Source organism: Diorhabda sublineata, chromosome 1, assembly GCF_026230105.1.
Source record: "Diorhabda sublineata isolate icDioSubl1.1 chromosome 1, icDioSubl1.1, whole genome shotgun sequence".
NCBI lineage: Eukaryota > Metazoa > Arthropoda > Insecta > Coleoptera > Chrysomelidae > Diorhabda > Diorhabda sublineata.
Window position 1 is genome coordinate 7,417,310 of NC_079474.1, and position 24,747 is coordinate 7,442,056.

At 34.2% G+C, this 24,747-nt stretch overlaps 2 protein-coding genes across 2 annotated transcripts in view; one reads left to right on the forward strand and one right to left on the reverse strand.

Annotated features, from left to right (window-relative positions):
* Positions 1–2,050: 2,050 nt before the first annotated feature.
* LOC130442536 (collagen alpha-1(XI) chain-like) overlaps positions 2,051–24,747 on the reverse strand; it is a 29,813-nt gene continuing 7,116 nt past the window's right edge. The window contains exons 7-26 of the mRNA XM_056776712.1: positions 23,071–23,357; positions 22,631–22,810; positions 22,467–22,541; positions 21,132–21,242; positions 20,689–20,949; positions 20,318–20,515; positions 14,289–14,756; positions 14,094–14,193; positions 13,828–13,979; positions 13,505–13,756; positions 12,916–13,239; positions 12,647–12,854; positions 11,134–11,303; positions 10,383–10,652; positions 10,157–10,318; positions 8,207–8,422; positions 6,699–6,946; positions 6,447–6,646; positions 3,604–3,788; positions 2,051–2,576 (exon numbers count right to left, since the gene is read on the reverse strand). Coding sequence (XP_056632690.1) covers positions 2,214–2,576; positions 3,604–3,788; positions 6,447–6,646; positions 6,699–6,946; positions 8,207–8,422; positions 10,157–10,318; positions 10,383–10,652; positions 11,134–11,303; positions 12,647–12,854; positions 12,916–13,239; positions 13,505–13,756; positions 13,828–13,979; positions 14,094–14,193; positions 14,289–14,756; positions 20,318–20,515; positions 20,689–20,949; positions 21,132–21,242; positions 22,467–22,541; positions 22,631–22,810; positions 23,071–23,357 — 4,430 coding nt within the window. The 3' untranslated portion in view covers positions 2,051–2,213. The remainder of the gene's footprint in view (positions 2,577–3,603; positions 3,789–6,446; positions 6,647–6,698; positions 6,947–8,206; positions 8,423–10,156; positions 10,319–10,382; positions 10,653–11,133; positions 11,304–12,646; positions 12,855–12,915; positions 13,240–13,504; positions 13,757–13,827; positions 13,980–14,093; positions 14,194–14,288; positions 14,757–20,317; positions 20,516–20,688; positions 20,950–21,131; positions 21,243–22,466; positions 22,542–22,630; positions 22,811–23,070; positions 23,358–24,747) is intronic.
* On the forward strand, positions 15,951–18,319 carry LOC130442605 (heparanase-like). The gene has a single exon (XM_056776882.1). The coding sequence runs from the start codon at positions 16,216–16,218 to the stop codon at positions 17,758–17,760; it is 1,545 nt and encodes a 514-aa protein (XP_056632860.1). The 5' UTR covers positions 15,951–16,215; the 3' UTR covers positions 17,761–18,319.

Consider the following 24,747-nt stretch of genomic DNA (forward strand, 5'->3'; position numbering starts at 1 on the left):
CGTTTTTTGTATATTTAACCTGTAATCTATTTGTTTAGAATGGAAAGCAAATAAATCAATGACGAATTCTAGTTTTGACTAGATATTTCTAGTGAAGGCATGTTGTAAAAACATATACGAAGTTGTATGCTGTCATTTTTGCTTTTCGATGGTCTAATACCAATATCCTGTATCTGACATTTTTGGTGCGTCGACATGTTGGGATATTCTTGAATCTACTGCAAAACACCGTATCGTTATTTCCTTTCCCACTATATAACAATTAGTTTAGTTTAATACCCCATATTGTGTCATTTGGCACATTCGTATCTGTTAATATTTTTGTAACCTAGTTTATCTCGCCGGTGAAGAATACGTTCAGTGAGTGGTACAATCATATTAAGTAAATTTATGCTTATTTTAAAAAATAAATCTTTGTAATGACGTTAATATACGATATGTTCAATTAGTTTTAAGTATGTTTAAAATTTACATTCACGATACGGGATGTTATGTTAGATACGGTTTATTATTATTGAAGATTTCTGCCATCAGATTCAATTGATAACAAACAATAATAATTTTCGTGGAATTTGACTTGGTCACAATAGCAAATAATTTGAAAATAAAATAAAAATTGCATAGCTTAAGTAATATATACACATTTTATTTCCAGATTGATACAACCTCTCGTGGCTAACGTATTCTTTTAATGGTGATAAGAGAGAAAAATTACGGTCATACGTCGCGTTCTATTAAGAGTTTTGAAAACAAATCAATTGCATTTATAACTACTATTGAAACATATCAAGTTAGTACAAGTGGAATTTGAGTACCACTAGCAAGTAATGATGATACATGACAAGAAACCACAGTTAGTACCTAAAACTCTAATGAAAATGACACCTTTACGTCGACCATGCTGATACTGTTATAGAAGCTCTTTTAGAAACCTCTGATGCTCACTACATCAACAATGAGATGGCACCAAGTGGAGAACAATTTGTCGAATTAGAAAAGAAAGCTGGAAATAATTCAGATTTTAATCCAGAATATGTTGAAACATCGGAAAATAAAGTGATGAAGGAGAAACGGATCTTGATGAACCTAGAAGTGAAAATAATAAAAGTGGAGATACACGAGAAAAGAAGAAAATGAAAAAAAGAACAGATTATTCAAATGTACGAAGAGAAAAACCAAATACATGGTACAAAAGGAATAGAAATAAAAAAATGGAATAATGCGACCAATACATACATAATACAGGCAATTACTTGCGCGTATAAATCCAAAAGGAATGGAAGTAGTAAATTATCCGCAATTACACAAAGAAAGAATTAATATAAAGTCAGATAAGTTTCTTCACTTGCAAGAATTAAAATTTTTTTACCTAACCAATAATAAAAATGAATGCGTGCATCGAACATTTGCAGGTATAAAGACGGTATCTTCCCTCTATTTAGCTTGAAATGTTTATTACTGTAAATAAAACAGAAATTATAAAAGGGTTAACAGAGTAACAAAGAGTTAATACTTTCTTATGAATGCGATTATAGACAGAGTCTCCTAAACTAACCATTCTTAAATTAAAAGGATATCTTGTAGAAAATCAAAATACGCAACTTTTTAATTATTTTGAACCTAATACCAAAAATGCACGCGTTGAAATACTTTTCAATACATGTGTGATATTGTTTAATTGACTTTCTTATTTTATTTATTATATATATTTTTACGTGATTGTCGCTTTATAGATACCACCATATTCTTTAGAAATGTATTCTTCAAATTTTGGTGTACATTAATTGCACTCTGTATTCTAGTTTTAATTTCTATTTACTCCTTTCCTTGGGAAACCATTTTACCCTAAAGTATTCAAAGCTGTTAATTTGTTCTAATGAACATTTAAACTAATGTTACCTTATTGGTTTTGAGTGATTCCATTAGTTTCAATTTATATCATATGAGAAAAACATTTGCTCATCAATTTAATTTTTTGGATATAGCAGTTATCATAAGGGAAAAAGAAGAAACAGGTACATAATAATTGATAATTAAAAAAAGTTAACTATACCAACCAAACAGGATTTTATTTATTTGTACACCGTGTAACTGACATACACTTAGAAAATTTAAAATTAATAGTAAAATATGTACACATTTATTAACAATATTAACATAAAACAATAAATAGGTGCTATCACAACTAGTAAATTTATAAATGCTACCGAAATTTATTTGAAACACACAGGGCCTACGGAAAATCCAAAAGCTTGGTTGGTTAAGCCATAGTCTTTCGGATAGAAATCGATGAGTGGAAGATGTGATAATTTTTGAGTCCTCACTTCAAAGATGGTTTCACCTTTGTCGCTTCTGAATTGGCAGTTATCAACTAAGATTTTTGGTTTTTGAGCAGAATCATGAGAGAATTCGTATTTATCATCTCCAAGTAGTTTAATGGACATGTCATAATTTTCGGTCTTTGAATTAAACCATGCGACACTATTTATACAAGTAAAGGTGAAGTTTTGGTAAGCTTCCTTCGAAAGAAGCCTTAAGAAGGACATTTGTACAGTACCCACAGTTTCGTAAGTGATCTGAAACGAAAACAAAATAATAAATTGAGTACTGAATACAACGTTTACATCACCACTACACCCATACTCGTAATTACACTGTCTGACACGCGTTTCGATAACCAAGTTATCAACTTCACTATAATTGTGTGTGTTATGTATGTGTATGTGTTGTGGGAGTATAAACAGTATGCTAGGTATCCCCAACGGTTCCAGGTTTTATTTAATTCATGAGAAATCTATATTATTTTCAATTGTATATTTTTTTGTAATATTAAAATACAATAAAAGCTCTTACATGGTTGAAGCTAATGAAAATCAACTGACAAGAAGTGCTCAATCTGTGCTAAAAAATTTCATATTTCTAAATCATTTGTCTGGTATCACACAGGAGGAACAGTTTCTCTTTGAGAAGTAATTAAATCAATTGGCTCTTATTTGAGAACAACAAAAAATTTCAAATGAAAATACAATATTCAGTTTTTAAGAATGTCTTATATATTATCCATTATTATTTACTGAAAACAAGAAGAGACAGAGTAAGAAATACAGATGTCAAAGAGCAATGCGGGATACAATACATTGTAAGATGGGAAGACAGCGTAAGAGGCAGTGTTACAACCATTTAAGACGGATGGACGAGAACAGACTTCCGAGAATAGTCCTAGAAAACAAACCCGCTCGGCCCAAGGCCTCCCGGGAGACCACCTAAAAGGTGGAAATATAGTTAGCAATCCACCTCTCAGGAAAAGATGCAGAGGCAGTTTCAGAATTAACAGATCGACAGATCTCCAAGGAGTAAAAGAAGACTTACTGAAATCAAGAAAGGCCAATTAGATATGTGTATGGATGAAACTTGTATTCATGTATGGGTACTTGTTGGTATGTCCTTTTCGATTGAGGTCTATCAAGGCCCCCTTGTATATGCGTATGAAAATACACATTACATAGTTTTTATAAAAATAATTATTAATTATGATCACTAGAAATTTCTCACATGAAAATTTGCAGAAATTTGAAAAATAAACTATTATTTTTCATATCTTACCTTAAAACCCCCTCGCAAATTTGAGTACCGATTCACTTTATTACCCTCTTTTTGCCATTGAATATTTGGTATACTCGAACTGTGAACGTCTGGATACACGCATGTTTCTCCTTCTGCTGTCATATTACAAAAAACATAAACTGTATCATCTTTCATTCCCATATTAGGATCTATCCAGTACCAGCCTACATTGAAAATAAACTATATCAAAACAAATATGATAGTGAAACTATTCTTTACTTAAATGGATGTGAAAAATTTAGTTCCAAAGGAAATAAATGAGAAAGATTTAAATTCTGTAGAAGTAGTCTGGATCACGTTCACTAACGTTCGCAAACCAAACAGAGTGGATGAGGAAAAGTGTACTATCCCAAGTATTGAAACTATTAACAAAGAATTTTCTTTTCTATTGAGTGATACTCATCTTAAACATATTGAGGATCAAAATGATCTTGGTATTACTGTAACATCAAACATAAAATGGGAGCCCCGTATCTCAAAAGATCGGTACGCTGATATAGCATCCTATATATCTAACGATATAAACTTGAAAATAGTTAAAAAATGTGAAGTGCTATCTTTGTAAAGGGTATGGAGATGTTAGAGAAATGCCAGAAAAAAATTATAAAAATCTCATCTCAAATATTTCAGCTTACTAATCAAAACATAGCACAAAAGTAGAGACCTTGCAGAAATTTTCAAATGTGTCACAAACTATTATAATTATAACAAGAACAAAGGCGCAGTTTCAAGGGGAAGTCACGGGGGTCATGATTTCCCCAAACTGTCTTACTTTCAGGAAAAATTTTAGGGGAGCATCAAAGCTTCTGTAAAGTTTCAGAGAAGTGCTGAAATAGAACGAAAACAACTAAGCAGTTGCAAATGGCATCATAAGGCCGAAAGGTCATTATAGATTAAAATAGGACGGCATAAGGCACGCAAAGATGATACCATACGATTGTTCCCTTGTTCTTATTTAACCCATTTGTGGATAATATGTGAATAAGAAAATTTACCTATAGAAAGCCCTGATCACAGTTTTACTTTTTTTAATGTCAATTCGTGACCTCTCCTCTCCCAAATTGAGAAGCTGAAACCGCGCATACAAGAATATTCTACATCGCCTAATAAGAATTCAAACGATAATTTTAAATTGAATAATAAAAAAATCCAAAGTTATGGAGAAAAAACTTTTTTACAACTTATGTCGTACAAGGACGTCTAGTGCATAAGTGCTGAAGCCTTCTCAAAAAAATTAAGAACTGAATAAAAGATAATTACATAATTTGCATAATAGAAAAATAATATTTTCAATGCTACGCAGCCTTTTTCTGATATCTTGATAAATAAATTAGTATAATCGACAAGCTGAATAATCCACCTACGGTCTGATTTACACCGTTGCAGTATTATTCTGGGATACACGAATGTTTTTCGTAACTTTTTTCTATTTTAAGAGTTCTTCTGATGAAAAAATACATTTAATTAATATAATCGCAAAATTAAAAAACGTTATCGAACACTTAAAACAGACGAACAGTCAAGAATAAAACTCGTCATGGAAGACTTTTATTTGATATCTACATACCATGGCAGAAGTAGCTCTTCCAACTAAAAACCCACATAATGTAGGTAGCAGCAAGTTATTAAAAAGGATAAAAAGAAACCAGCTGATTAGAAATTGCAATTATAATCAACTATTTTTTATTTCTGTTGGCTTTTATTTTTATTCATGGCTAGTTCTCCATTCCTATTGTTCCTAGATCTTCTCTACATGCTTCTATCTATTTTTCACATGGAGGACCTCTTTACCTTTTCGCTCATTTTCCCCTTAATAATAATCTTTTCATACAACAATCTTCGTCCATATATCATCTGTTGAATAACTCTGACCACATATCCAAGTCAGCTTTGATCTCTACGTTCGATCTTTTCATCGTTTTGATCCTGCACTCCTCCGAAAATCCTTTTTAATAACTTTATCTTCCATATGTTTATTTTGTTTTCTTGTGTTTTGTTGGTGGTGCAACACTCACTGCTATACGACATCGTTGGTTATTTAACTGTCTTGTAGATGCGTAACCTGGCGGCCGGCTCTTAAAATATTTTTCGATATTAATACTTTTCCTAGGTCTCCAAACATTTTGTTCTCAGTCGCCAGTCTTTTGTCAATTTCTCTAGTTTCATCTCCATCGTTTTTCACTGACACACCCAGGTTTCCGAACTCCCAGACTTTATCAAATCTATACTTTTTCTCTGTCGTCACTTTTAATTGGTTGTGTTCATTCAAATCCCTTCCATCTTCATATATTTGGTCCTTTATTCATTTATATGTATTTCCAAAGAGTAGAGTATCTTTTTGGATTTACTTATAAGTACCACATCATCTGCGTAGGCAAGGATTTTTGGTTTTGTTGTTGTAAGTCATCCCCTGGTTTCGAATGCCACTACATCTCAGGATCTCCTCGTTTTAAACTTATTAACCAAAAGAATTTTTTAAGCCAATATTTCATTTCTTGAAAAATCTCACACATTTCTCTCCTTAAAGACAATAAAAGTAAACATTTGTGTGGCAACCCTTACAACAATTCGGCATAAAACCCGACAAAACTTCACAACAAGATCACCCAAAATTTTGTCACCACGAGCCGTCAATGATGTTGTGTTGTATCTCTGGAATACTCTATCAGAAGAGAAAGTATTCGAACCTAGTGTATACTCTTTGAAAAAAAATAGACTGGTATCAGTCACACTATATACTAACCTTTTTTTCAATCGACATTCTCTTATTCCATAAAATACGAGTAGTGAAAAAAAACGCGACAACAGCATTAATACGTTACCATTTTTCAGATGCGGATGTCCGTAATGAAGATCTCTACAAGTCATCGCCGGATTTTCTTTTGTTCCATTTGGTTTTCTAAAACTCTCCAGTTCGATTCTCATATTATATATTGTACTATACATTTCTAAAAACTTGATGTTTATATCCTCTTTCGACATCTCGTCAATTTTAGATCCGAGTTCGTCTTCATATTCCTCACTAAACAATTTCAACTGAGCCAAAGAAAATTTTGAGTTATCTATACACTTACATCATTTCTTCCACACTTCTTCTTTCTCTAACAACACCTTTGTCGACATTATTCATTTGAAATAATAATTCAGGAGGTAACAAAGGCATTTCAGCAGGTGGACCTGGAGGTCCGATCGGCCCTGGTGGACCTACTTCACCCTTAATGCCAGCTTGACCGTCAGTTCCTTTTGGACCAGGAGGACCTTCTATACCAGGAGGACCTGGAGGACCGTCATTACCTTTAGGGCCAGCAAGACCAACAGGTCCCTGAAATAGGAATGAATGCATAATGTATCCCAATAGAAGCTAGGATTTTTTTAATACTTAGTAGAAATTTAATTTGAAAATTTTAACTGTTTTATAGCTATTAGATAGCGCTGATTTCAAATCTGCTTTTAGTTTTTTCGTATCACGTAAGGTTATTTTACAAAACAGTGAAATCCCAAAAAAAAAACAGAAAAACCATTTATTTTATTCATAAGCAAAAAGGAAGTCCATGGCTTTGGGACCATTCTATTTGGCTGCTGCACTGTTAGATCCTTTAAATCAAGGCATTCATTTAACCGCGGAAGAGAGATGGCATTTATCCATAAAATAGCTGAAGTTAGGAATATTGGTATTTCAGTTTCAAGCGAGATAACAAGTTACCTAGCAAAAGATGGTATATAGGGTAATAAATTTGGGTTACTGGGGCCTTTGTGTCACCAATATATGGTGGCAAGCCATCCTAACACATAGACGGATTACAAAGTTGCACTTGGCATATTAAAAACTCCTGTGAGTCCTGGGAGATCCTAAAATCTAAAACTAGATTCACAATAAGATAAAGAACCGTTTAACAAAAGGAGGAGTCGGTAAGATAATGTTTCGTTCCCATAACTGGAATCCGGTTCCGGTGCCTCTAATATTAAAATGTAGGATTTTTGGACGAGTTAGATAAAAAATAAGAATATGAAGAGAGTTAAACTTATTCTTTTGCTGCTTCTGACTCAGAAGCTGACAGATTGTTCATTGTTAATGTTGTTTTAAAGATATACATAACTGTGTCATGAAGCAGTAAGCAATTTCAGTCCACATTTTCCATCTGTTACACCTCAAATAAAATTAATCCTCTAAAACAATAGAAGAAAATAGTGCTCTTCAAAACTTTTTTTATGAAAATATTTTCCGGAAATTTTCCTTTACACTAATGGTAACTGTCCATTATTTTCCATTTTATAATTAAACTTCCATTATAGAAACTGTAGATTTGATATCACTAAAAAGCGGCTATACTAGCATATTCATTGCATTTTTTGATGACATCTCTTAGATAAAATTTAGATTTCCGATTATATACCATTCAAAGAGTTATCAAAGATTAGATAATTTCAAAACTTTGGCAGTATACCACCACTATGTTGAGGTAAATGGCAGTTTCAATTTCAGTACTTGATATATTCAAGTAACTTCTTCGGTATTTCTAGATTTTCATTCTTAATTAGGTGAAATAATTGAATGCTGTTTATATTACTTTAAAATGCTTACCATGTTTCCTTTTATACCTTCAGGTCCTCTGGGACCTTTCTCTCCACGTTCGCCTCTTTCTCCTTCTTCTCCTTTTTTCCCAGTTGGTCCCAGGTCACCTCTGTGGCCTTTAGGACCTCTTCGGCCTCGATCGCCTTTATTACCCTTTGGTCCTGATTCTCCTATCTTACCTTGAGGTCCAGGTAAACCAGGAGAACCCACGGGGCCATTATCACCCTGTAAAATATCAGAAATAATTAGCCTCTGCACAAGATTTAAAGGACATAACAAGCTTATTGCATAGGGATTTTTAAATTTCTAAAATATATTTTTCATCTAAGGTGAAAATAGTTCAGCAGAGGTGATTATATTAGGTAGACTGAAAAGTTCACAGGCTAATACATAGATTGCGCTATTAGTATTGAATCCGTATGATCTGAATCACAAAAGCAGTTATCTGAGTGAATTGAACCTGGCAACAGCAGACCGAATCAATCAAAAAATCAGCTGAAAGGTTATGGTCTGAATTTTGGTATATACACGGAATATTTTGTTGCCAAAGAAAAATGGTTACATGAAAATGCAATAGAAAAATTAGAAAACCCTTGTATTGACACTCTGGAAGGAAACTACCTTGATGAATGGTATGAAAAAATTAAAAACATAGATTATTTCTTAGAAAATTCTTTGATCGTCTTCTGAGATAACCTCTTCCCTCGCTTGGACGATACAATGTTGGATTTCGTGTGGCGTACACTCTTCTTGTTGCTCTAAGAAAGCAAGAGCAGCGTCGATTGCCTTCAGCGCGTTGGTGTATGATATTTTGAGAGTTACCTCGTCCATATTGTCATCTTAACTTCCTTAGCATCGGTTACCATATCGATGATTTCCTCGTCGGTAATCTTCATCTAAACATCTTAATTGCACCAATAATGAATGTCTTTGCTTTTCATTTGATCTTCAACGGGTAACTCATTGGCTAGTTCGACTAGTTCACTCACGTCCTCGTGTTCTAGTGCTTTTATGCATGGTCCGTCCATGTTTTTACCTCATCCTAGGCCAACGCAATTCAGTACGACACATCTTTCTCGATTTCTTCACGTTTTGGTTTCCAATCGCCAACTGTCACTTCCCCAATCCCTAAATCAGCGGCCACCTTTTTAATCGATTCACTATTGTCCAATCGTTTAATAGCATTAAATTTTATTTCAAAACAAACTAGAACTCTCTTCTGTTTCTTACTCATACAGTAGGAACAATAATATGAATAAAAATGGCAAAAATAACACACAAACACAATTAGCGCGAGTGCGTCTAACATCAACAGAGTTCAGCGCGAGTTCAGAGCCAATTGAGTCTAGAATGTGTCTTTTCGCCTTCCCACGACATGAAGGCTCGACCTAGCAACAGCCAGTAGAGGCTCCTACGGCTTGATCGGCCTTGTTACTATATAAATAAATAACCATCGCGGCTACCTGTAGATGTCTCGCTATTAAGATCTTTATTTATGTTTATTATTTTAACCGAGGCTCGGTTAACAGAGACTCGGATAACCGGAAGTTTACTGTATTATAATTATATCTACTCCTAAAAGGCTGTTACTAATTTTTAATGGACAGAACAGAGAACAAAATTAAGCAGGGTTCCAGAAGATAAATAGTTATGTACATCAGATTTTAACACAGTTAAGTGGACGCTTTCCAGTAAAGTTTGAGAAGGAGCCATCGATAACAATGATAACAGCATTTTTTCACAATTCAGTATGTCATTTAATAAGACCACTATTTAAAGTTTCAGCAAATCTTCAATATTTGACTCTTCTAGAAAACTTGGAAAAAAATCTGAATTGAGCTTCCAAAATGATTAATTATGTCAACTATGTTGGTCTTAATTTGGGTATAGAATGAAATTAAGGTATAAAATATAAAATATAAAATTTCAAGACCAAAATATTATTATAATGATACTGACCGCAGCTCCAGGTGCTCCAACAATACCAGGAACTCCCGGAGGACCCGGAACTCCTTGAGGTCCGGGTTGCCCTTGAAGTCCCGGAGCTCCTATAACACCCATGTCACCTTTCTCTCCTGGCAACCCAGTGTTTCCTTGCTGACCCGCTGGACCTTCAGGTCCCTAATACAAACATTATATTACACATTTTAAGTATCATGTATACCCGATTGACTTATTTACATACCGGTCTACCAACAGGGCCTACTGGTCCAATTTTTCCTGGTAAGCCTTGTTCTCCTTGAGGTCCTACCTCTCCGGGCTTTCCATTATCTCCGTTAAGACCTGCTTCTCCTTTTAATCCCGGCAATCCCGGTTCACCTGGTGGCCCTGGAAAGCCAGTTGCACCTGGAGATCCTTTAGGTCCTTCCGGGCCTGGGAGACCTCTTGGACCTGGTGCGCCTTGAATTCCCTGTTTTCCTTCATCTCCTTTTGGTCCGATCGGTCCTAAATCACCCTAAAGAATTAAATCGGAGTTTAATTATATTAAAAAAATAAATAGTGTCAAAAATAAATAACTTACAAAAACAATTGTTGATAATTTTAGTTTGGAATTTTTAGTCTAACAGCTCCAGGATAATAATCTAGTACAACCAAAGGAATATTGGACGTATTTTATTGTATAAAATAAAAACAATTCATTTGTAAATAACAAACCAGATTTTTCTTGTTAATTTGCAATCAACACAAAGCAAGTGGTATTCAGTGATTGAATGAATTTGTATGAAACTTTTAAACTACTGCTTACAACAATAAAAAAAATTTTACCACCTTTCCTCATTTCACGCTAAAATCCACCGTCGCGTGTCAACATGAAATTTCACCTTGATAAACATTCATTTTCTCTTTTCTGAGTACCTACCTCAGTATAAAAATTCGAATTTTGTTATAAAATGTAATGGAAATATATAATAACTGTGTGAAATAACAAAACTTACATTTTTTCCTTCATTTCCAGGAGGTCCCGGAGGGCCTGGTTGCCCAGAATCTCCCTTTAAGCCTTGAGATCCTTCAGGACCTACAGGTCCAGTCATTCCTTCGGCGCCTTTAGGTCCTCTTGTTCCTGGTTCTCCTGGAGAACCAGCTGGACCCGGAGGACCCTTTTGACCTAAAGCAAGTTTTAAACAATTGTAATAATTGAATTTCAGAAAATAATTGATATAATTATCATCATATTTAATACTTAAGAATCGGATGGAGTCTCAGTGGAGAAATACTCCAGACCTATGAAAATCCAAAAAGTTCATAACCATACCAGCTAAGAAGTCGAAGGAACTTCTCGTGATGATCAAAAACGACATCAAACTGGTTGTTGATCTTCTGACAGGTCAATGCCCCTACAAATACCACCTTAAGACGATAATCATTGCAGAGAACGACAACTGCAAATTTTGGGAGCAACCCATGGAAACAGCAGAGCATCTACTCAGTCAATGTCCTGTCCATTTCACTAAGAGACTTAAGTGCTTTGAAGAAGTAGTATTAACATTTTGGGAAGTGGGGCACAAAAACTCCAGAAAAATAGCTTTGCAAGCAGAATGATCAGATGTAGAGTCTTGTACAAAATATATTGTAGATAAAGGTGGAGAAGGGCTGAGCTGTAAAGGCAAAACTACTCCACAACAACGTACAATCTAATCGGGTAGAAGTAAGTTTCAGCTTATTAAAAGTTGAAAACATGGTAGAAATATAGAAATGAAAATCTCATTCAAATATCATAACCAAACATCATTGGAAACTGAAAATTTAATGTTGAAGTAGATTTGGCTTTACACAAACATATTGCAATCAAATATCTTGTTATGTCAAGTCTATTAATCACAATCTTAAGTTGTTTTGTCAACATTGCATGCAGCAAGACTCAACCTAAATGTTAATGATGAAGCTTTGCAACTGCTAGACATCATATATTTTGCATAAAATCTCTAATAATTTGACACATTTAATTGTAGTTCGTTTACGTCTACGTCCTATTTGATTTTTTTCAAATCAGATGAATTGAAATATTTATATTACCCCTCACCAATTCATTATCAACCTTTGCTTTACAAAATTAACTGAATGCATGTCTCACTTTGCTATTCTTTTTGATCCACCAGATCGAAATGAAAACAGGTGAGCTGATACCATGAATTCAATTTGAATTAAATCAGATTTGTTAAAGAAAAGTTATTATTATGTCTAATGATAGCAGAACACAGTGGACAGAAACAACTAGATATCATCAAAAAATTCGCTCTAGGACCAACATACTAATTTATCAAAAATATTAGATGGTTGTTGTATAAAGACCCACTTAAATAGACAAAATAGAAAAACCAAAACAATATAAAAAAGGCATCAGCAATATGAATATTTTGAATCTTCATTGAATATCAAAGTTACTGGAGTTTGTTTGTTGATACACTAATAGTAACACACACTTTTCAAATTACATTCGTTTGAACTTACCAACATCTCCAATTTCTCCTTTAACTCCTGGTGGTCCTGGTAAACCTTGTGGCCCTGCAGGTCCTGCTGGACCTGTTAAACCTTTGGGTCCTTCTTCGCCTTTATTTCCATGTCTACCCATAGCCCCCGGAGGTCCTTTTTCTCCAGGAGGACCAACTGGACCTGGTTCACCGCGAAGCCCTTGAAGACCGGGCGTTCCAACAGGACCCTAAAAAAATATAAAATTATTGTTTACTTGTTTGCTTGTTGAAGGAAAATCTATTTCTTACTGCTTCTCCTTTGCTTCCTTTAAATCCTTTCTCCCCTGGCGGACCAACGTCACCTTTATCGCCATCTTCTCCTGGAGGACCAATTGGTCCGGGTGCTCCGGGAAGTCCTCTCAATCCTTGAATTCCATCTCTTCCAGCTATTCCTGGAGCACCACGATCGCCTCTCTCACCCTTCGCTCCGCCAGATCCCGGGGAACCTGGAGGCCCTTTTCTACCTTCTGGTCCCGGTGGTCCATCTTTTCCCACCTCGCCCTGTTGACCTTTATCACCTGGAGGTCCCGGTGGCCCAACAGGACCCATATCACCTTTTCCTCCAGCGGGACCCTATAACGTTACTAAATATACATATCTATACAATAAAAGATGCAACAAACCATTATCGGAATGAAATTGCCTTGAAAAAATGTTCAAGAATTTCGACAAGGAGATGCAATATTGGGGTTTCTTGCCTGATATTGTCATAAATAAAGTTTTTATTTTGGAATTCAAAATATTCATCATCACTCTGTCGGTACTCGTTAGTTAGTAGTTAGTTTTAATAAATGAGATTCTGGGATTCTCATAAAAATGTAAATAGCAATGAACTCACTGGTAGTCCACTAGCTCCCTTTTCTCCTGGAAGTCCGGGTAAACCTACTGGACCAGTTGGGCCAGATTGACCTGGAGGTCCCGGTGGCCCTGGTAATCCTTCTTTACCTGCTTCTCCAGGTAGTCCTGATTCACCTGGTACACCGGGTGCACCTGATGATCCTGGTTCACCAATCGGTCCTGGTTCTCCTGCGGGTCCTTGTGGACCTATAACACCAGCAGCTCCTGGAGGTCCGGGTTTTCCCGGCTCACCCTGAATTTATCAAAGAAATAAAAAGGATATCAAAAAATATGAATAAATTATTGTAAATATTTTTGACTTACCGGCGGACCTCTTTCTCCTGGCATACCTGGTAATCCATCCTTTCCAGGTGGTCCTACTTTTCCAGGAAGCCCAGTAAAACCTCTGCTACCTTCTGGACCTGGTGGACCGATTTCTCCTTGTGGTCCAGAAGCCCCCGGTTGTCCAGTGTCACCTTACAAAAAAGAATGACAGAAATATACTCATAACTATACAGAGCAGATGAATGGGAAACTTCAAAAGCGGAATAAGAACATAGACATTTTATATCTAAATTAAATCAAAATACCTTTTGGACCTTGGGGACCATCCGAGCCTTGCCTTCCTCTTCCCCCTCTGAATCCTCTAGGTCCCATATCACCACGTTCTCCTTGTGGTCCAGTATGACCCTATTCAATATATAAGAAATGTTAATAACACGAAATAGCAGAGTTTCCACAGTATATTTTAGTAAATCCTTTAATAAATGAAGCTGAATACTAACTCTATCGCCCTTTTCCCCATCAGGTCCAGTGCGTCCAGTCTCTCCTTTATCACCTTTCTCACCTGTTGCACCGGGATATCCGATTAGCCCTTGAGCACCTTCTTTCCCTTTTTCTCCAGGCTGCCCCACATTTCCAGTTTCCCCTCGAGGACCTTCAAAACCTTTTGGACCTTCAGGTCCTTCCAGTCCAGGTATACCAGGGGGCCCTTGCACCCCTACATCTCCCTTGGCTCCAGTTTCTCCCTTTTCTCCTTCTGCACCTCTCTCTCCTGGCTCCCCCTTTTCACCTTGAACACCTCTTTTACCTTCATCTCCTTTTACTCCACGTCCACCAGGAAATCCAATAGTGCCTTGTGGGCCTGGAGCTCCTTGATCGCCTTTAGTACCAGGTTGTCCGGGATTTCCATCAATTCCAGGCAACCCCTCTGCACCTGGCAGACCTGGAACGCCGGGTTTACCGGGAGGCCCCTTAAAAAAGATAGATATAATTGATAATCGAGATAAAACGAGAAAAACCAACAGTAGCTAACAAATATCTAAATTGTAAAAATCACTGACATGAATAATAAGAAATATATAAATTTTGAAGATAATTTCTGAATCCATATAAAATTATGTTATGCATTTCTTTTGTCAACTGCGAGAACTCAGAGGGACTGATATCGACATTGAGATCAATAAACAGGGTGTTTCTGAACTCATAAGCAAATGCAAGAAACTATTGCCTGTTTTATGAGGAATCTGCCCCACAATACAATTCATCCCTTCACCTTTATGTGATAGGTAACACAAAATAGTTTTTATCATATTTCTCCACTCCACCAGATTATTTTATGAACATCCAGATCATCATCGAAAAGCCCTAGAGTTCACTATAGTTTTCGCTTGTTTCATTAATAACAATAATGATTGATATTCTATTATTCAGTATTAGAACGATTTCTATTAAGAAATCAGAGAATAGTTCTGTACATTTGAGTATCATTGCCCATCATTCGTACATTATGCTTCAGTTTCTTTTGACTGTGTATTCTGATATTTATTCTCGTTTAACATATAGTTGCAATTGAATGTAATTAGATGATTTCTATAAATTATAATAAATTACATAAAATTAAATAGTTTAAACAGTTGCTGCACCTTTTAATATCATACGTATTGAGTATTGCCTATATACTGCATATACTCCGATATCGCTTACATGGAACGTATAGTAGTCTCTACATAACATACCCATACAGTGTTGCCAGAGCTAGTACAATTGTACAATTTTAGTACATTTTATTTTATACATATTTTATATATATATATATATATATATATATATATATATATATATATATATATACATATTTTATACGATAGTACATTTTTCCTTTTTTCTAATACATTTTCCCTGCCGAAATTGATTTATATTTAGATCGTGAGATTTTTGTACTGCATTGCTAATTTTATCGGTAAACTTTATATAAATTTTTCATCCTTAAAATAATAATTGACACAGTCTATAACATTTTTGGAAAAAAAATTTAATTTAAACTTATGTTTATACATCTTTCTATAATTTTATTAAATTTGTTTGAAGTTGGTACAATCTAGTACATTTTCTAGTTCAATTTTTACATTCAGCTTTTAAATTGTGGCAACACTTTACCTATACCCCTTAGGATATGTTCTGTGGTAGTCTTAATAATCAGTTGTGATATTGGGATTAGAAGATTCTCTATATCTGTTAACTGGCTAATTTATTATTTATTTGTTTAGTTTAATTAATAACTGAAGTTTAACATGTGCTGCTATTTCATGTGAAATTCTTACTATTATTGTTAAATGTCTAATTATTTGACTCGCTTGTGTAACCTAATTTGAAAAGATGCCACAAAAAAGACAATAAACATTGGAGTATAAAAATATATAGATAATAAATATGTGCAACTACAAATACATTAGTATTAGGAAAAGATCGGAGGTGATACAGTTTTGTTCATTAATTGTAGTGATTTTAACATTTATATATGGAGTGTTTCATTCATTGCTTACATTCAATACAGAAGATCAAGTACAAACTATATTCATATATAATTCTAAGGCTGCAAAATTTAAAACTAGCTCAAAATTTTTAAGTATAGCTCTAGATGATGCCGTAATTGCAGAAAATTTTAAACATTTTGATATGACTAATGAAAAATTAATCAAAATGGTGAAACACTTATCTCCGGCCTTTTTTCGTGTTGGTGGTAGTGGAGGAGACAAATTGACATTTTCTTTGAACAATAAAACAAGTGAAATAATTGAAAATGTGCATTCAGAAGAAGTAGTTGATTGTGAGAACCCACCAAACATTACCTTAAGTGCACATAATTGGTTGAAGCTAACAAACTTCTCAAAACAAACTTTTACTGATTTATTCTTCGGACTAAATGCATTGCAGAGATTTCAGAATGGTTCGTGGGACTATAGAAATGCTGAACTTATGATCCAATTTTCAAATGAGAATAAGTTGATAGTAAATTGGGAATTGGGCAATGAACCAAATTCGTTCAAACATAAGTTCAATCAAGAAGTAAATGCCTCACAATTGGCTGAAGATTTCAAAACTCTCAGATCGATTTTAAATAAAAATCAGTACAAAGAATCTTTATTAGTGGGACCTGACGTTACAAGACCTCAAGATAATCACAAAGAAAGTGAAATATATTTGGAAGAATTTGTAAAAAATATCGGGAGTAGTATAAATAAAATAACCTGGCACCAATATTATTTGAACGGAAAAACAGCACAACCAAAAGATTTTTTGGATCCAGATATTTTTGATTTATTGAAATATCAGATAAATAAAGTTCGAGAAATTACTATAATGAGTAACAGATCTATTTGGTTGGGAGAAACATCATCTGCCTATGGATCTGGAGCACCCAATTTATCAGATACATTTATTGGAACCTTTATATGGCTAGATAAATTAGGTTTGGCCGCAAAAATGGGTATAGAAGTTGTGATGAGACAATCTATTTTTAAAGGACATTACGCTCTTCTAGATGAAAACTATGATCCTAATCCTGATTGGTGGATTAGTTTGATATATAAAAAGTTGGTTGGTGGTAATGTTGTACCTTACTATAGCATTTCAAATGATAAAGTAAGACTGTATGTGCATTGCTTAAAAAATGAAAAAATAAAATCTATAGTTATTTTTGGAAGTAATGTGGATAAAATACCAGCAAAGGTTAGAATAGAAGGATTATTGGTAAATAATAGTTCTCCTTTGAAATACATTTATGCTTTTCAATTACAATCAACAAATTTATTTTCAAAAGAAGTTTATTTAAATGGTAAAATTTTGAAAATGCTGCCTGGTTATGAATTACCAAAAATTTTACCAAAAAGAGAAAGCATCACCCCATATATTATAATACCTCCTTATTCACTTGTATTTTGGGTCACACCAGAAATAAATATAAAAGCATGTTAAGTTGAGTTTTTATAATTACAAATTCCAATTTTTATATAATTATAAAAAAAATATTCTACTTTTTACTTTTTAGATATTTTCAAATGTTTTTCTTATACATTTTGATTTTAGGTGTCTTTCTGATAGAAATTAGTTTTGAAAACACTAATTTTCTTCAAAAGAGACTTAAAATTAAAATTATTTATTAAAAAAAAATGACAATGTACATAACAAGTTCTGAAAGTGATATTTTATGAGAATCCTGCGAGTCTTGTAAATCACTTCTGGAGTGTCAATATTTTTTCTATAAACTTTTTTTTTAAACCTCATCTATTATATAATCTGTCCTTGAGAAGGAAAAGGATTTAGTATGACTGTTTAATGTAACTACATGTGCTTAATATTTTAACACAAGTACATGCACGGTTGATTTTGTACACCACCAAAACAATAAATGAAAATGAGTTAAATAAGAACAAATATGTTTAACTTTAAAACGTTAAAACTTTAAGTTTTAACCATCAAAACTTTTTATAAAAACTAATGAAAAATCTTTGAATAAATAAAAAAATTTACAAAATATCCATTTTTACACAAATTATACCTTATTACATTTATACATTAAATTTCATCTGTGATGTTTCCGTTATTGTTGCATTCTGGACCAGAAATTACTGTATTTGCCTGTTTTTTGCACACCGATCTTTCATATACATGACACTTCACCATTCTCACCCTATTTTTATGCATTCCGCGGGAAAAACACTTTTCCCGTATTTTTGCTAGTGGTTCATCTTCAAGCCGAACATCGAATATCTCTGCTCTTTCTTCAAGATGTGGCTTCATGAGTGATATAGATAATTCTTTTGGAAAAGTCTTCTAAATTTTTGTGCCTCGCGTTTTATAAAATTTGTCTATCTTCTTGTTCTCCTGGACACAGAATACGTATGACACTTTTTATCCACTGTAACCACCCCTCCTTTATTGGAATTATATTTCATAAAAATCACCGGATTATTTGTTTCGAGATAGATTTAGATTGCAGAATCATCATGCATAGTGGAAAGGAGTATATATGCTCCATTTTTTTTGGCACGTATGACACAGTAATTTAGAACCCAAAAATATTTATTTTTTCTCATTGTTCCAACAATTGTTGTTTTATATTTTGAAAGAATCGCGTCTAAATGGTAGCTTGTATACCAATTGTCGCATGTCAAATTTCTATTCTTTCCTTTGCGTGGTTGCAGCAAACAATCTGTTATCTGGTGTGTATGATTTCCTATATGGACCTTCTGGTTGTGGACCACAATAAATATTGCCACTAATAATTACTTACATAAAAAGTTTTAAAGTCGCATAATACAAACATTTTTAGGTCATACTTCACCAGTTTATTCGGTATATACTGAATAAAACTGTATCGTCCTTTAAAGTTTTCTACGAAACGCATACGTTGCTACGGTGGTAAGCTTGTCGTAGACATATCAGCTGTATATAACAAGTGTAGATCCTAACACACTTCCTTGAGGGACGCCTGCTTGAATTGGTTGTATTTTTGTGGATGCATCTTGGTGTTCAAATAAAAAGTGTTCGATCTTTAAGTAAGACTTCAGTACTTTTCATATTGCTGGTTTTTTTTGATTGCCCCAAATGCCAGACTTTATCAAATGCTTGAGATATGTCTAAGAATATCTTTTCCCCTCGAGATCTCTGTATATTTGATTTACTACCCTGTGTACGTGTTTGTTTCTGAATCCGAAATGATAATCTTGAATTAGGTTATTTAAATGGATAATTTCATGTAGTTTCTTTATGAACATTTTCTCAAAAACTTTAGAGAGCTCTGGTAGTTAGTTAATAGGATGGTACGACGAGACTTCTGCGGGTTTACCTGGTTCTGAATCATCATTTTTTTGGCAATTTTTCAATAATTAGGCAAGTATCCTGTTATAATTATTGCGTTGAATATTTTTGTTGTAGTTCTGTTGACTATCAATGGCAATTTTTGTAGCTCTGTGCCCGTTATCAGGTCGAATCCTGATGCTCACTCTAGTAAGGGTGTGTGTGTGTGCATCAGCACTTTTAGTTTTTGGCATTCCTAAATAGCTGAGGAGATTTAGAATCAAAAGTATATTGGGATAGATTAGATAACGTTGAAGATCTCTAAATCCTACGATAATAGATGAAAGTAAAAACAGCTCTTAGCTGAACATACTGAACACATTTAACTTGGTTATCGAAACACGCATCAGACAGTGTAATTGTGAGTGTTGGTGTAGTGGTAGTGTAAACACTGTGTTCAGTATGTATATCACCAACTGTTCCAAAAATTTCAACTCAGTAGCTAAACATAGTTAAAAGTAATGAATGGAGATCACTTTCTAGATTAATTAGAAACAGCTTTGTGAATTATTTCAGTTCTAAACTTGTAAGTAAGCTCTCGAGAAAGGTTTTATTAAAAAGTTTCAATATATATAACAAAATGAGAAACTTTTATGAAGTTGAAAATGCTATAGATTAATACAATTTATTAATTTTCTAAAGAATATCTCTATTATCATAGTGTACAACTTACCGTTAAACCTGGTGGTCCTAGTAGGCCAGGTGGTCCAGGAGCACCAATAGCACCAATTGGTCCTGGTTGTCCCGGTTGGCCAGGTTGTCCGATTGGACCAGGATGACCTTTACTTCCTGGTGGTCCCTCTATTCCAGGAATTCCCGCGACTCCTGGCAAACCGGGTATACCTCTAGGTCCAGTGAAACCTCTGGGACCCTACAAAATGAAAAAAAGTTTATTTTGAGTTTTGCTAATTTGTTAAAATGACCACACAATATTATTAACATAAAATGAAAACATTGTAGTATTTTAGTGTGAAGAACAACCAAACTGAAAATTACGATTTTCATTTCGTAGATTTAAATCAATATAACTGAAATTATATTTACCATTTCACCAGGTAATCCCGGAGATCCAGCGGGCCCTTCTTCTCCTTGTGGTCCATCATGGCCCGCATGACCCTTTTCGCCTGGATTTCCCGTGAATCCCCTTTCACCCTTGTCCCCAGGTAGTCCTGGCAATCCAATATGACCTTGTTCACCTTTTGCTCCCATAGGTCCAGGTATACCCCTTTCTCCTTCACCACCGGCACGACCTCTTCTTCCTTCTCGACCAGGGAGACCGGGGATGCCTCTTATACCTGGCAAACCCTAAAAAATTTTCGTATTTCTTAATGCTATAGATCAAAAGCCTTAATCATGGAGTTTTTAACAACCATATCTTAAAAAATAAAATATCCTCAATGCATCGTTCACTATTGATATGTAATCTGTCTCTCACTGAACTATGTGAATTTAATGTAATTAGTAATAGGAATATATAAGGAACTTACCGGCTCTCCACTATCCCCTGGCTCTCCTTTAGCACCTTGTGGACCGGGCGGACCTTGAGGACCTGGAATACCTGTGAGTCCCATAGGGCCTTCAATGCCTCTCATCGACATCTTTAACATTGATTCAAACAGCTGTATTTATCAATTGCAAATGTAAATTGAAAAAATAATGATAATGAGATTTGAATTTTTTTATTTTTATCAAATAATACGAAAGATGTTTGTTTATGATTGCCATTTATAAAGATTACAAATGAAATTTTATGAAAATACAACTAAGGCTTATTTGGTTGGAAAAACTCTAATAACATAATTAAAGATTAGTCAATGTGAGTTGAAACTTTTTTTATTATTCTTAGCAATAAATATTGATTCGGATAATTACGTCCGGGGATAGTTTTAGTTTGTTTAGATTTTATTATTAATTTAATTCTCAACGTGTTTCCAGTTTTTCCTCCTTTTTTATTCATTTTAACGTTCGTTAAAAAACTGGTGGCGTCCAATTTAATATTAAATGTTCACTCTATCTGAGTACTAGTTATTTATATACTCCAGCTGAGGCCGAATAACACTTCCTGAGGAAGAGTCTCCTGCCGGGATATTAAAGTTATAAACAATAGAAGAAACAGAGAAATTACGTGAATATAGGTCTACGGGACAAAGTCGGAACTACACAGTTGTTGACACAATTAATAGTTCCCAGTTTGGGCAGATCATTATAAACATCACCCTTTTATTACCCATATCATCCTCCTTTGCCTTTATACGGGCTTTGCAACTGTTTGTAAAGCGATCTATTCGTTCGTTATAGTTAGTAATTTATAAGTAATTCACTTACAATCGCCTAAAATCAAAATTTTTAAAAATGGTTCCAATCCGTTTCGTTTTAGTAAAGAAACTCGATTCAATAGTTGTTTCACTGTTAGTGAACCTGTCCAGCGAGCCTATTTAGATATTCATTTTTACATACCTAAATGAATCAAAATTGTTCTATATTTGACTTTAGTCCTGTAGGAAATGATTTAAATGTATCGTCTTTTCTAACGATTAATTGAATAGGACGGGTTCATTTCGAAAATCGGGGTTTCCAAAACAAAATTGAATCAATCATTTCAGATACTCGCCACGAGTGCTACACACTGTAGCTTTTCTTCTTCGAAAGTAAAAAACAAAACAGTCATGGTCGTCTGGAATCTACATTTTCGAATTAGTGAACGAATGACGTTACTTTCTAGAATGAAATATTATGTAGATTGTACTTTATTAAATGAGTGCTACTAGGAAGAACCGAAATTATTATTCCTCGTTATATTATTGATCAAATATTATAATTACCATGTGTTGTGAAAGTAGTTGTCTAAAAGTTTCTGTTTGGGTATCTGGTCCTTTTTCATTTCCTTGTGCGTTTAACTAGAATGAACAAGAAGGTTATGTACATACTTGTAGCTTATGGTATAGCAACATCTTTGTTTGAATTACTGATTATGTGTAAGCTTTACCGGAATCATAAAAACATGTCCTGGCGGTCCGGGTATTCCTGGTGTACCATAAATTCCATCTCTACCAGGCTCTCCTTTAGGTCCCGGAGGTCCTGGAGGTCCGGGATAACCTCTGATGCCAGGGGGTCCTCTGATACCGTATGAGTTGGGAATTATCGGAGAAGTAACACTATCTGGAAACTTATAAGTGATTTAAAATTAATATACAATATAATAACAAATGGGTAGTAATACATTTTTATCCTCTATTGGGATGGTAAACCTATGTGTACATTCTCAGTTTACCCACGGTTTCTGAAAACGATACATTGTTTATAGAAATGCGTGTCAGACAGTGTAATTGTGAGATTAGTATGATGCTAGTAGAAAAATGATTTGCTTTTAACATCCAATATTGGATTATTCTAAACAGAGTGGAGTCTCCATTTTAACACACTTACCTCGAAATTTGGTGAAATTGTACTTAATTCTACAACAAAACTTTCATCTGTAGTATTATAGCTCTCATTGTTTTCAGTTGTATCAGTATAATCTGGAACATCAATATTTGCCAGAGTAGCAGTTTCGATCTCAGATGATGAAACCATGTGACTGACTCCTATCGAATTAAATCCGTTTTCTCGATTCAATTGTAGGCTACCTCCTCCTTCTAACAAAGAATTATCCATGCTTCCAAATATATTTTTTTGTTCTCTTTCACTTGATACTAGATGAACTCCTGAGGAATCTGAAACATATATGCTTAAATTAATTAAAGTTCATTTTTAATTGAACAGACAATAAGTGATTGTCCAAACTGCTGCAAAATACTGGATTCTCATGAGTTATAGACGTATTTTTTAAAATACGTATAGTACAAAATTAACAATATTTGTAGCTATAAACAGAGAAAGTTTCCAAACATCCACGGGCACTTAAACTTGTACACCACTCAATTCAAAATTTCTCTCCTCGCGGTATTATCCCTTTTATTAGTTTCAAATAACTTACTGTGGAGCACAATGTTTTCTGCTCGTTTGAGTTATCAAAAATTGATTGGTAAAATTGTAGTGCATTTCATCACAAAATAGAAAATCCATTAAGCAATTTCAACAGACTGAAAATTTGTTCAAAAGAAAAAGAGCTTGTCCGTCGCGTGTATCTGACGACCATGTCAGTCGTAGAAGTAAGCTTTGTTGTCTACCAAAACAACCGAGGACTTGGTATACCGCAACCAACTGTATGGAAAGCTCTGAGACGGCGTTGACAAAGATAATCGTCTCAAAAATTATACATAATGACGATAACACCCTACAGTTTTTAGCAACAGAGCAAGTGTCCACTTTAGAGGGAAAGGTGGCAGATTCAATATTCTAATATGTATATTGCGAAACCTTCCTTCAACATTCCAACATGAAAAGATAATATATAATTTAAAAAATGTTTCTTAATTATATTTAAGTCGAAGCGAAGCTTTATAAAATCAAATAGTATCTACATTCAAGTTACAATAAAAAATTTAAATTATAAACAAACATATAACTACACTACTAACTTAACTAACATGTATAAGAATGAATGTACAAGTGTTTTTAATTTTAGAATGACATATCCATACAAAAAAGTATAATTAGAATCATTGAATTTTATTTTGTGTTTTATCTTTCAATACCTAAGTAACTTCCGAAATTGAAATTGTTAGGTACCTGTCTTCTTGTCAACTCTCATTTTTTCTAAAATTATATAGAATCATCTGATGCCTTCTATCGGTACTTTGAGCTAGTTATCAGTTTTCTGGGGGGTATGCTGTTAACCTGGCCCCTGAACCCTTCTCTTTTCTCCGGGCTTAGGACCGGTAACAGTGCTACTAGGTTACTCAGTCCACCCAGAAGTACTGCAGGTAGTAAATGAAGATGATATTCAAAGACTATTGCATATCTTTAATCTCACAAGAAAACAGTATAGTATGACTATCTCGACTGAGAAAAAACCATGTGTATGACAACATATAATAACAAGTCGCTTGTGCACCTGTGTTGTATCATTATCACCTAAAATTAAAAGCTACTGTTGCGGTAAAACGACCATTCCCCTTATCAATTTTTTTGGATATATATGGGATCAACTTACAAATGGTT

What these genes read in the sequence shown, in the direction of transcription:
- LOC130442605 (XM_056776882.1), top strand. Translation starts at nt 16,216, where the DNA reads ATGTGCAACTACAAATACATTAGTATTAGGAAAAGATCGGAGGTGATA.